This window comes from Nicotiana tomentosiformis, chromosome 7 (genome assembly GCF_000390325.3).
Source record: "Nicotiana tomentosiformis chromosome 7, ASM39032v3, whole genome shotgun sequence".
NCBI lineage: Eukaryota > Viridiplantae > Streptophyta > Magnoliopsida > Solanales > Solanaceae > Nicotiana > Nicotiana tomentosiformis.
The window spans coordinates 40,517,336-40,528,934 of record NC_090818.1 but is presented as its reverse complement, the minus strand read 5'-3'; the positions used below and the strand labels follow the sequence as shown (position 1 = coordinate 40,528,934).

The 11,599-nt window shown below is 37.5% G+C and overlaps 1 protein-coding gene across 1 annotated transcript; it reads right to left on the bottom strand.

Annotated features, from left to right (window-relative positions):
• Positions 1 to 5,794: 5,794 nt before the first annotated feature.
• LOC138895515 (uncharacterized) lies at positions 5,795 to 6,181 on the bottom strand. The gene has a single exon (XM_070180209.1). It carries the CDS (start codon positions 6,179 to 6,181, stop codon positions 5,795 to 5,797), a length of 387 nt encoding a protein of 128 aa, XP_070036310.1.
• Positions 6,182 to 11,599: the final 5,418 nt, after the last annotated feature.

Sequence of the window (11,599 nt, the reverse complement as noted above, 5' to 3'; positions counted from 1 at the left end):
TACGCACGGACTCTCGTTACCTTGTGCGTACGTAGCCCCCACAATTAGTAGCAATTATAAATATGAATCACCTATGGGGTAAATTCTCTCTTACAAGGTTAGGCAAGAGACTTACCTTGTCTCAAATCCCACTTTTCGATCAAAATGTCGTGAAAAATCTCAATTCGGTGCCGAATAATCCAAAACTATCCAAAAGTTATATAAAATAATTAATACATGCTCAAAAATTCGAAATTAGACTATTAAATAAATTACCCTATCCAAAAATGATAAATTCCTAAAATTCACCTCGGGCCCACGTATCCGAATTCCGAATATTTTCTAAGGAAATCGTTACCCATAACCTTAAGAACTCAAATATATAATTTCCATCCAATTCCATAACCATTTTCGTGGTTAAAATCTCATTTTTATATAAATCTAGGTTTTTCCTCTAACCCTTGATTTTCATGATTTACATGTGTAGAATTAACTTGCCTTCAAGTTGCTAGTTGAAATCCCCTCTCAAAAAGCTCCAAAATCGTCCAAATATGGAGGAAAAACGGACTAAATGACTGAGCCTCACCCCCTTTTTAACATTCTGTCAAACAGTCATTTCCGCACCTACGGAGGATAAGCCGCACCTGCGGAAAAAGCCTCGCAGGTGTGCATTTCTCCACTTGGCCTGGCTTCGTACCTGCGGTGAAGTGGGCCGCTTCTGCGCGTCCGCAGGTGCGACCAATGCCCTCGCACTTGCGCCATTTCCACTTCTGCGCCTGCTCCTTCGCACCTGCGACTTCCCAACCGCAGATGCGATTGCAGCAGAAGCTGGAAGCTTCAGCAGTTGCTCAAATTTACAAAATTGATCTGAACCTCATCCGGTTAACCCCTGAGGTCCCCGGGGCCCCACCCGAACAAACGAACAAGTTTGAAATCATAATACAGACTTGCTCGAACCCTCGGAACATGTAAAACAACACCAAAACTAAGAATCACACCTCAAACCAAATTGATTCAACTTAGAATTTTTAATTTTTTCAAACTTACTCCAAATGCGCCGAAACATATTTAAACTACTCGGAATGACACCAAATTTTGCGTGCATATCTTAAGTCACCATATGGAGCTATTCTCAGGCTCGAAATTCTAAACGGACCTCAATTACTCCAAAACCTACTCCAAACCAAATTAAAAGAACATTAACCTTTCAAATAGTTAATTTTCACTATTAAGCGCTGAAACGCTCCCGGGTTGTCCATTGTCCAAATCGTGATTCGAACATATGCCCAAGTCCAAAATCATCATACGAACCTATTGGAACTGTCAAATCTCGATTTCGAGGTCATTTTCTAACAATGTTGACGGAAGTCAAACTTGGGTCTTTAAAGCCAAACTAAGGAACCAAGTGTTTCGATTTCAACCCGAACACTTCCAAATCCCGAACCAACCATCCCTGTAAGTCATAAATTTATAAAATCACATACGAGGAGTTTTATTTAGGGGAATGAGGTTTCAAAGTCAAAATGACCGGTTGGATTATTACAAAAATATTCAGGTTGCAAAATGTATGAAATAAAATTATGTTTCCAATGGGGTTAAATCTAATTATTATTTAGAATTAAAGATTCAATACAACAGTTTAACATACAGCCCAAGGAATAAAAAGAATTCATTCGCCATTATCGTCGTTATCTGCCACTGATCCTCCGTTCCTTCATTTACTAATAGTCTTGTGTTATTCTCTCATTGGTAGGACAAAAAGAAATGTGGTTTTGATGAATGGTATGATGAACCCATTAATCAGGAATAATACAAATCATGTTTGCTAAACATTTGAAATCTGACCGGTGAATACGAATACCAGATCGTGAAGCTACAAGAACAACTTGCGGCATTGCAAGAGAAACTAAAAGAGGCAGAAGAAGAAACAAATAGGTTGGAGGAGAAATTTAAGTGGTTGAAGCACAGAATAATGGGCGATAGTGACTAAACAAACACATTGATGTGTTCAGTGTAGTATTTTATTTTTATGTTGTACGTGTCATGTATTATCTTTAATTGGTAACAAATTTAAATTCTATGTTAATCTGTCATTTTTTTGTGTTGTACTGTTAAAATACTAAATATCTCGAGAAATAAAAATACATGCGCAAATTATGTAAAACATAAATAATATTGCTATTATATATTTAATGTCATATATACAAATAATAATAAATATCAATGTATCCGACAACCTATATACTTTAAAGTATTTGCTAGCCTGAGGCGCATCGCATCCCGTCCGGCTACGTTATCAGGATCATCCTCATCACGTCTCCTCTTTATCGGAGGATACGCTGCAGCATGATCGTCGGTAAGGTTGGCAGACTCGGTAGAAGCAGTTATCGGGCCGGCAATAACCTACAGAATAATAAGATATTTTACTATGTGAAATAATAATTAGTAGCGTTCGTGTTAGGAAAAAAAATTTAATGGTCATACCATGGTCTAAGTGGGCTCATGAATTAGATCATCTGTCTCTGGCATCTCAGTATCGCACAATGCGGCCTCCGTGACGGGCGATGCTGATGTCTTTAAAAAAAAATAAAAACGCTTTAGATATTACTGACTAATCAATGAGATAAAACAAATAGAACTAATAGCAATACAAAAAATACTTGCGCCTGAGTAGAGCTTGTCTGGAGTAAATGAAGTATGTCACTATAACAAAAACGGACTTTAGCGGCAATAAAAAATAACATTGGTATCAATACCAATAGCCGCTATATCATTTACCAGCAATTGGTCTTTAGTCGCTGATACCAGGGTCGGTAAAGCCTTTAGCGGCGATTTTCACAAAAACCGATAAAAGGTATAACCTATTGCCGCTAAAACTCATTTGCTTTACGGGCAAATATTTGCGGTAATTTTTATGGCTGCTAAACCCACTCTAAAATGGCTAATTACATGCTTTTAGCATCCATTTTTATAGCCGCTAAATTAAAAATAATTGTCTCTAAAAGTCCATACCTTTAGCGATTATTGTTTTATGGCAATTAGAGTGGCAGCAATATCTCTTCTAAAAGCGTATTACTATGCCCTTTTAACATCCATTTTAATAGCTCATAAATTCAATTAAATTGCCACTAAAAGTTATTTTTAACAGAAATATAATGGCTACAATATCCTTGTATAAATGTATTAATTTGCCTTTTATCATTGATTTTTATAGCCGGTTGTCATGACCCAAAAATCATAACCTGTCGTGATGGCGCCTAGTGTGGTACTAGGCAAGCCAACTTCTCATAAAATATTTCCAACAATTTTAATAAGAATGAATTAAAATAGATTTAATAACAACAGTTCTCATAAATGGGATTAAAACCCCCAAACATAACGCGGAATTCCCAACTATCGTGTGTCACAAAGTACATGAGCATCTATACATCACAAGTCTGAAAAATACAGTCTATAATAGTCTGAGACCAAATACAGTAAACAAGAAGATAGGGAAGGAGAGACAAGGTATGCAAAACACCGGCAGCTACCTCGGAATCTCCCGAAAATCAAATGTGCGAAGGAATCAATACCCACTGTGTCCGGGTACACCTGGATCTGCACACGAAGTACAGGGTGTAGTATGAGTACAACCAACTCAGTAAGTAACAATACTAAATAAAGAGCTGAAATTAGTGACGAGCTTCACAGCTAAGTCCAATTACAGTAATTTCCAACATAAGAAGGTAGGCATGCTTTCAAGTTCAACATTTAAGACCCAAACAGTAATTTCATATCAACTTCAACTGAAACAGAAGATAATATCTCTCAGAAATATTTCCAAAAACAATGATATATGACAGCTGAAGTGCAAACATAATGAAACCAATGCATCCTCTCGGATCAACACTCACTCAGTCCTCCCATTCACTCCAACCTCACAATCACTCTTTCCTTACAATCACTTATTCCTCTCAATCACTCGACACTCGCACTAATTAGGTACATGCGCTCACTTAGGGTGTGTACAGACTCTGGAGGGGCTCCTTCAACCCAAGCGCTATAACAAGCCAATCATGGCATATAACAATGAAATATGTTGCGGCGTGCAACCCGATCCAATAAATATCCTCACAATCAGGCCCCCGGCCTCACTTAGTCATCAACCTCTCCAGTCTCTCTGGCTCTCAAAAATCATGATAAGCAGCCCAAACAGCAATGATATGATGCATCAATAATGAACAATAGAGACTGAGATGTAATGTGCAAGTAAAATTGTGACTGAGTACAAAATAGCAAATTAGTAGATAATTTAATATGTACACGACCTCTGTGGGTCCCTACAGTGTCAACACATAGTTTAAACATGATTTATAGTTCGATTTCTCTAATACGTGGAAAATGTACGGATATCAACAGATTATTCAACTACACAGTTCCATGTAATTGACCAAGTCACAATTCCTATGGTGCACGCCCACACACCCGTTACCTAGTATGTGCGTCACCTCAAAACCAATCACATATCACAAAATTCGGGGTTTCATTCCCTCAGGACCAAATTTAGAACTGTAACTTACCTCAATCTGAGCAATTCTTTATTCCAATGAGCCTTTTCCTCGCGATTCGGCCTCCGAACGCCTCGAATCTTAGTCAAAATAATTCGATACAATCAACACGAGGTATACGAATCAATTCTATATGAAAATGCTAAATTTTACAATAAAATCTGAAATTAACTCAAAACTTAACAGTGGGACCCACTTCTAGAAATCCGAAAAAAGTTACAAAATATGAACGCACATTCAACCATGAGTTGAACCATACAAAAATTACTAAACTCCGACTCCGATTCGGCCTTCAAACCCTCAAATCAATTTTTGGAAAATTTCTATTCTAATCCCCCAAATCACAAAATAGGTGCTGGAAATAGTATTAGATTCATGAATAAAGGACCAAATCAAGTTAATATTACTTACTCCAGTCCAATTTGTGAAGTTTGCCTCTAAAAATCGCCCAAACCGAGCTCCCCAACTCTATTGTTTGTCAAAAATGGCCAAAAATCCCGTTTATAGAGCCTCTGATGTTTTCGAGCGCCACAGGTAGCATGGGGCGCTGTATGTGGCGCAGTTTCCAGAACCCCAACCATTTCCAGTGCCAGGGCTAGCGCCCCGCGTTACCCTAGGCGCTGGCGGCGACGGAAAATCTTTCACGACACAGAAATGGGCATAACTCTCTCATAAGATATCTGAATTCGACGATTCTTTTTGCTATGGCTCCGAAATTTCAATATTGATCAAATGCTTCAATCAAAACTTAATTTGGAGCTCATTATCTTAATATGATACCACTTATTCTCGAAAAAACGACATCAGAATATTTTACATTCGATGCCGAAACCTAGCAAATCAAGTCTGATTGACCTCAAATTTTGTACACAAGTCATAAATAACATTAAAAACCTATACTAATTTCCAGAATCGGATTCCGGCCCCGATATCAAAAAGTAAACTCCCCGGTCAAACTTCTAACTTAAATTTCTATTTTAGTCATTTCAAGCCTAATTTAACTACGAATTTTCAATTAATTTTCCGGACACGCTCCTAAGTACACAATCACCATACAGAGCTATTGTAATTATTAAAACTCTATGTCGGGGTCGTTTATACATAAGTCAACAACCGGTCAACCTTTTCAACTTAAGTTTTTATCTTTGAGACTAAGTGTCTCAATTCATTCCTAAACCTCATCGGACTCGAATCAATTACCCCGGCAAGTCACATAATAATTATAAAGCATAAATTGAGAAGTAAATGGGAAAACAGGGATGTAATACTCAGCCAGTCTCCCAAGTAGGTTTTTCGGCTGGCTGAACTCTCCACTGCACTTTCACTGAAGCTATGTTCTTTGATCTCAACTTTCGAACTTGCCGGTCCAAGATGGCCACCGGCTCCACATCATAAGTCAAATTACCATACAACTGCACTGTGCTAAAATCCAAAACATGAGACGGATCCTCGACATTCTTCCAAAGCATAGATACATGAAATAATGGATGAACACCCCATAGACTAGGTGGTAAAGCAAGTTCATAAGCCACATCTCCAATCTTCTTAAGTATTTCAAAAGGTCCAATATACCTAGGACTCAACTTGCCCTTCTTCCCGAATCTCATAACACCCTTCATAGGCGAAAGTCGGAGTAGTATCTTCTCTCCTACCATGTAAGCAATATCGCGAACCTTTCGGTTGGCATAACTCTTCTGTCTAGACTGCGCCTTACGAAGTCGTTCCTGAATTAATTTAACCTTTTCCAAGGCATCCTGAACTAAATCAGTACCTAATAGCCTAGCCTCACCCGGCACAAACCAACCCACTAGAGATCTACACCGTCTCCCATACAAAGCCTCATACGGAGCCTTTTGAATGCTCTACTGGTAGCTGTTATTGTAAGCAACTCTGCAAGTGGAAAAAATTGATCCCAAGAATCCCCAAAATCTATAACACAAGCGCGTAGCATATCCTCCAGTATTTGAATAGTGCGCTCGGACTGTCCGTCCATCTGAGGGTAAAATGTTATACTCAACTGAACCTATGTACCTAATTCTCACTACACTGCTCTCCAAAACTGTAGTGTAAACTGCATGCCAAGAGTTGTTCCTAAACCTTCGAATCACTATTCCACCTTATCACACACATACCCGGGGGTGATCCTGCGTCACCCTATTCCATACAGGCCTGACAATACCACGTAATTGAAGATCATTACTTCAACCTTAGCCCATAACCCTTGGAATTCAATTTCTAATATTATGAATTTCTTTTCAAGACCCGAATCTCACATCTATACACTGTATAAGTATGAACAAATTGTATCAAGCCATAGACATAACTCCAGATATAATCACATAATATACTACACAACTCGCATACTCACAGCACCATTCTCGATCACAGTAACTACTAAAAACCAACCCCGCACTGGTATTAAACCCCATATCAAACAAAATCTCATTCTAAAACCTTCTTACACTAGTGATAATGAAAGAATATGCAGAATCTCTTAACCCTTTATCAGATCAACAAGTCATGGAGCTTTCTCGCCCCAACCATAACTATAATCACCTTCTAAGATGACTTTCAATATTATCCTCCCAATATACCGTAATAAAATTTGATAGTACCCATTCTAGGTCCAATGACCATATATTATTAAACATAATTATCCCATAGACATGCCACACCAATACAACTCAAGCCACAACTGCACAATTTTGTACCCAAAATGAAAGATGTCTCAAAGAAGAGAACTGTATTGCAAGTTCCACAAGCACCACCACAACTGCAATGCTATAAGCTCATTATATATAGAAGAACCAAGACACACGAATTTAATAATAGTAACCAGCTCTTCTAGAGCTCACATTAACATCACTCGCACGGACAACTCATGTGTTATGGTATCGATATCTGGACCTGCACGAACAACTCACGTGCCAATAATATCAGTATGTGGATCCGCACAGACAACTCACGTGTCAATAATATAATCTGCCTGACATGGTCACATGCCTCCAGTCCTAGCATATCATTCAGGAGCAATCAAATAAGTACACATGTATATGATAAATGAATTAAGATTCTTATGCTCCTGGACTGGTATAAATAACACGTCATAGAGTAGGCAGGTGCAAAGTGTGCTAACACCACTCAAATCGTCAAGTTAACGCAAAAATAGTAAATACCCAATTTATTCAGGGAATTAGACTCTTTGTAACCTCAAGTGTAGTCCAGATAGTTCTCGACAAAGGTACGAATACGAGAAACATTATAACTTTACGCTTAACAGTAAACTCTAGGCATATCTTTGCCTAAGCATTCTTTCGAGTGTGAATACTTGCCCTGATGCCCGCACATGACTCAAACCTCCCATATGTATGCACTCGTGGCGCGCAACTATCACAAATAATTAATGCAATTAGTGCCTCCACTGAGTTTAAATAAAATACTCACCTCAACCAGGTCGTAACCCTGAAACAATTTGCTTATGAGACCTCCCAGTCCCCTAAATTTATAGAACACATGAACCACCGTAACTGATCACAACTCCAGCACTCGAATGACTATCACATCCTTCATGCACGATCATCCCACTAGGAATACTTCTATAATTCTTTCGTGCCGAATAGCGATAATTAGAATATCAGCAGTCTATCGCCCAGGTGAATAACGCAATACCGATGAACATCCGTAAGTCAAAAGACAATGCGCCTTCTGAAATACGCACCCTTCTCGGGGACTACCAAGCAGTTATAACATTAATCTAAATATTTGAAACTAACCATTTTATCCAAAATTTGTGACCTTCCCTTCAAGAATCAACTGTCACCTTATACATATAAATCTTAATCCCGCACAACACACCACATCTATCATGTCATCATGTGACAAGCACGAGAAGCTCATTATCAACTCTGGGTCACCAGCAAATTACATACTCGGTCAGTTAGAAACCTCCCTCTTGCTTCATTCCAGAAGGAAATCATAATACACAACATGTTTCCCACACCGGTAGAAAATATCCGGCTCAAACCATGGTAGAAACTATCAAGAACACTTTGACATCCATTTGCACATAACCAAACTATCAGAACTGAATTCCTCTAATTCGACCAAGCTACACATGTCACCAAACCCAAGAATATTGCCACCAAAACATCTGTAAAGTCTCACCACATTATAATTACCCAAAAGAACTGAGCATACCATTACTATACTGGTCTAACATACTGCCCAGTTGTCCTATTTACTTCGTGTTTCTTCAGAATTACCCTCAAGTTGACACTTCTCCTTGTCAGAACACTATGATCCTTACCCAAAGCTCACTACAAGACATTCTAACATAAAACCATACCGCATTAAGGCCCATAAGCCATTGTATTCTTCTTAAGCAACACAAAAGTATCACAACCGAGACCCCCACACTAAAAAAAGACCTTATATGGACTTAAAATTGTTCCTTTTTACGTTTCTTTCACTGAAATGTAGAATCTATAGTCATACAGAATTACCGCAAGTCCCGACACCATCCAGTGTAAATAATCGATTCTGGCGATATAACAATTCTGAAAAAAAATTAATTGATACATATACGTTTTGAATCTATTAGATCCCTTTTGAAAGTCACCCACTATGCTCAATTGCACCGCCCAAACGGGCCGAAAGACACAAGCCCCATTAGCACAACAGCCCCCAAAGAAGTAACCCTGCCTTAACACCACCAATCAAATTCATACTTCGTGCACACTACATCCTTCAAAATAATAATTTAATCATTTCATGATTTTTTATATTTTCATTAATTGTAATATAACCCGCATTCAAGAAATTTTCTTACTCGAGTCATCCCCGATCTCAACCTCTGCAAGTCATAACTAATCAACAAGTATGCCTCGAACCAAAACCAATACCGCACATAATCGTGCAATCAAATCGTAGATAGCAGACTCCTCCACTTGGCTCAAAGCCATATAACAAAACATTTGATAACTCACCATACTCGTACTCTACTATTATCATAATCCCGCAGTCAATTCCATGAAAATTCTTCACAGGCTCAGGTAACACAAACCATAAAATACCTCAAATCATCTACTAAGCTCGCCCTCATCCTTGTGACGGTCAAGTCAACTTTCTCAACTAATCCAAACTCAAATCTCAACACATATACCCCGCTGGGAGAAATACACATCCTCCACTCAACATAATAAAGAACACACATATGTAGATTACTCCACAGGAAATAACCCACCTGCTTAGCCTCAAATTGGCATCTTGCTATACCCGTCGGGCCGGCAGTAACCTACAGAATAATAAGATATTTTACTATATGAAATAATAATTACTAATGTGCGTGTTAGAAAAAAACTTTAATGGTCATACCATGGTCTCAGCGGGCTCATGAATTAGATCATCTGTCTCTGGCATCTCAGTATCGCACAATGCGACCTCCGTGACGGGCGATGTTGATGTCTTTAAAAAAATTAAAAACGCTTTTGATATTACTGACTAATCAATGAGATAAAACAAATAGAACTAATAGCAATACAAACAAACTTGCGCGTGAGTAGCGCCGCAATGCTCTGTCGGAACATCGAGGTGCACTGGAGTAAATGAAGTATGTCACTACAACAAAAAGAGACTTTAGCGGCAATAAAAACAGCATTGGTGGCAATATCAATAGCCGCTATATCATGTACCGGCAATTGATCTTTAGCCGTTGATACCGGGGTCGGCAAAGCCTTTAGCAGCGAGTTTGAACAAAAGCTGGTAAAATGTATAACCTATTGCCGCTAAAGCTCATTTGCTTTAACGGCAAATATTTGCGGCAATTTTTATGGCTGCTAAACCCACTCTAAAACGGCCAATAACACGCTTTTAGCATCTATTTTTATTGCCGCTAAAGTTAAAAATAATTGTCGCTAAAAGTCCATACCTCTAGCGGTAATTATTTTGTGGCAATTAGAGTGGCAGCAATATCTCTTCTAAAAACGTATTAGTATGCCCTTTTAACGTCCATTTTAATAGCTCGTAAATTCAATTAAATTGCCGCTAAAAGTTATTTTTAACAGCAATATAATGGCTACAATATCCATGTATAAACGTCTTAATTTGCCTTTTATCATCTATTTTTATAGCCGGTATATCTTGTTAAATTGGCACTAAAAGTTACATATTATAGCGGTAATAATTTAGCCACCATTAATAATAGCTACTACATTCGATCAAAAAAATAATTCAAATAACAAAACATATCAATATTAATTAATAAAATCATAATATATCTCATTAAATTTTAACAATAGAGAATACTAATCCAAAATATTAATATCACAATAACTTAAAAGATAAACTTATATTGTTTAAACTAAATAGCTAATGTCATTATATAACTAATTCTAATGAATAACAATCTTCAAATAAACAAGCAAATCTTCTTCTCCTACTTTAATTAGAGTTATGCAGTCATCTCTCTTCCAGAAACTTAAGCACAATTATGCCGTTACATTTCTTGATGCATTCTAATTGAAAAATATGGACTGTGCTATTCATCTATGGTCAACTACATGACATCTTGGTGTAGTTAAAATATTAACACAAGCTTTTCATTATCATGAGTCATTTGAAAGCTAGCTTTGAAACTGACGTGTAAGAAATAGCCATGACAAAGAGGCTTTGTGCAGCATGGAGCTAATACTTTAATCATACGTTTAGAGGTCGTTTGGTAGAGTGTGTTATATAAAATAATGTATGCATTAACTTTGCGTATTAGTAATGCTTTGTTTGGTACACCTTTTCAACCTATGTATAACTAATACAAGCATTAATTATACACTCTATTTGGTATTATCCTATGTATAGCTAATGCATAGAAAATCATGACATTAGCAATACAAAGACTATTAATGCATGTATTAGCATGGTTAAAGACAAAATTATCCTTAAAGTCCCTTAAGTTAAAGAATATAGAGGGCATTTTTGTAAACAATTAAATTTCTTAAAAATTATGCAATGCATTTTAATTTTTAATATCGACAAGAGTGAGTTGCTCTAGTGGTAAGCACCCTCCACTTCCAACCAAG

Coding starts and splice junctions, on each gene's coding strand:
- LOC138895515 (XM_070180209.1), bottom strand. CDS start 6,181: ATGGTAGGAGAGAAGATACTACTCCGACTTTCGCCTATGAAGGGTGTT.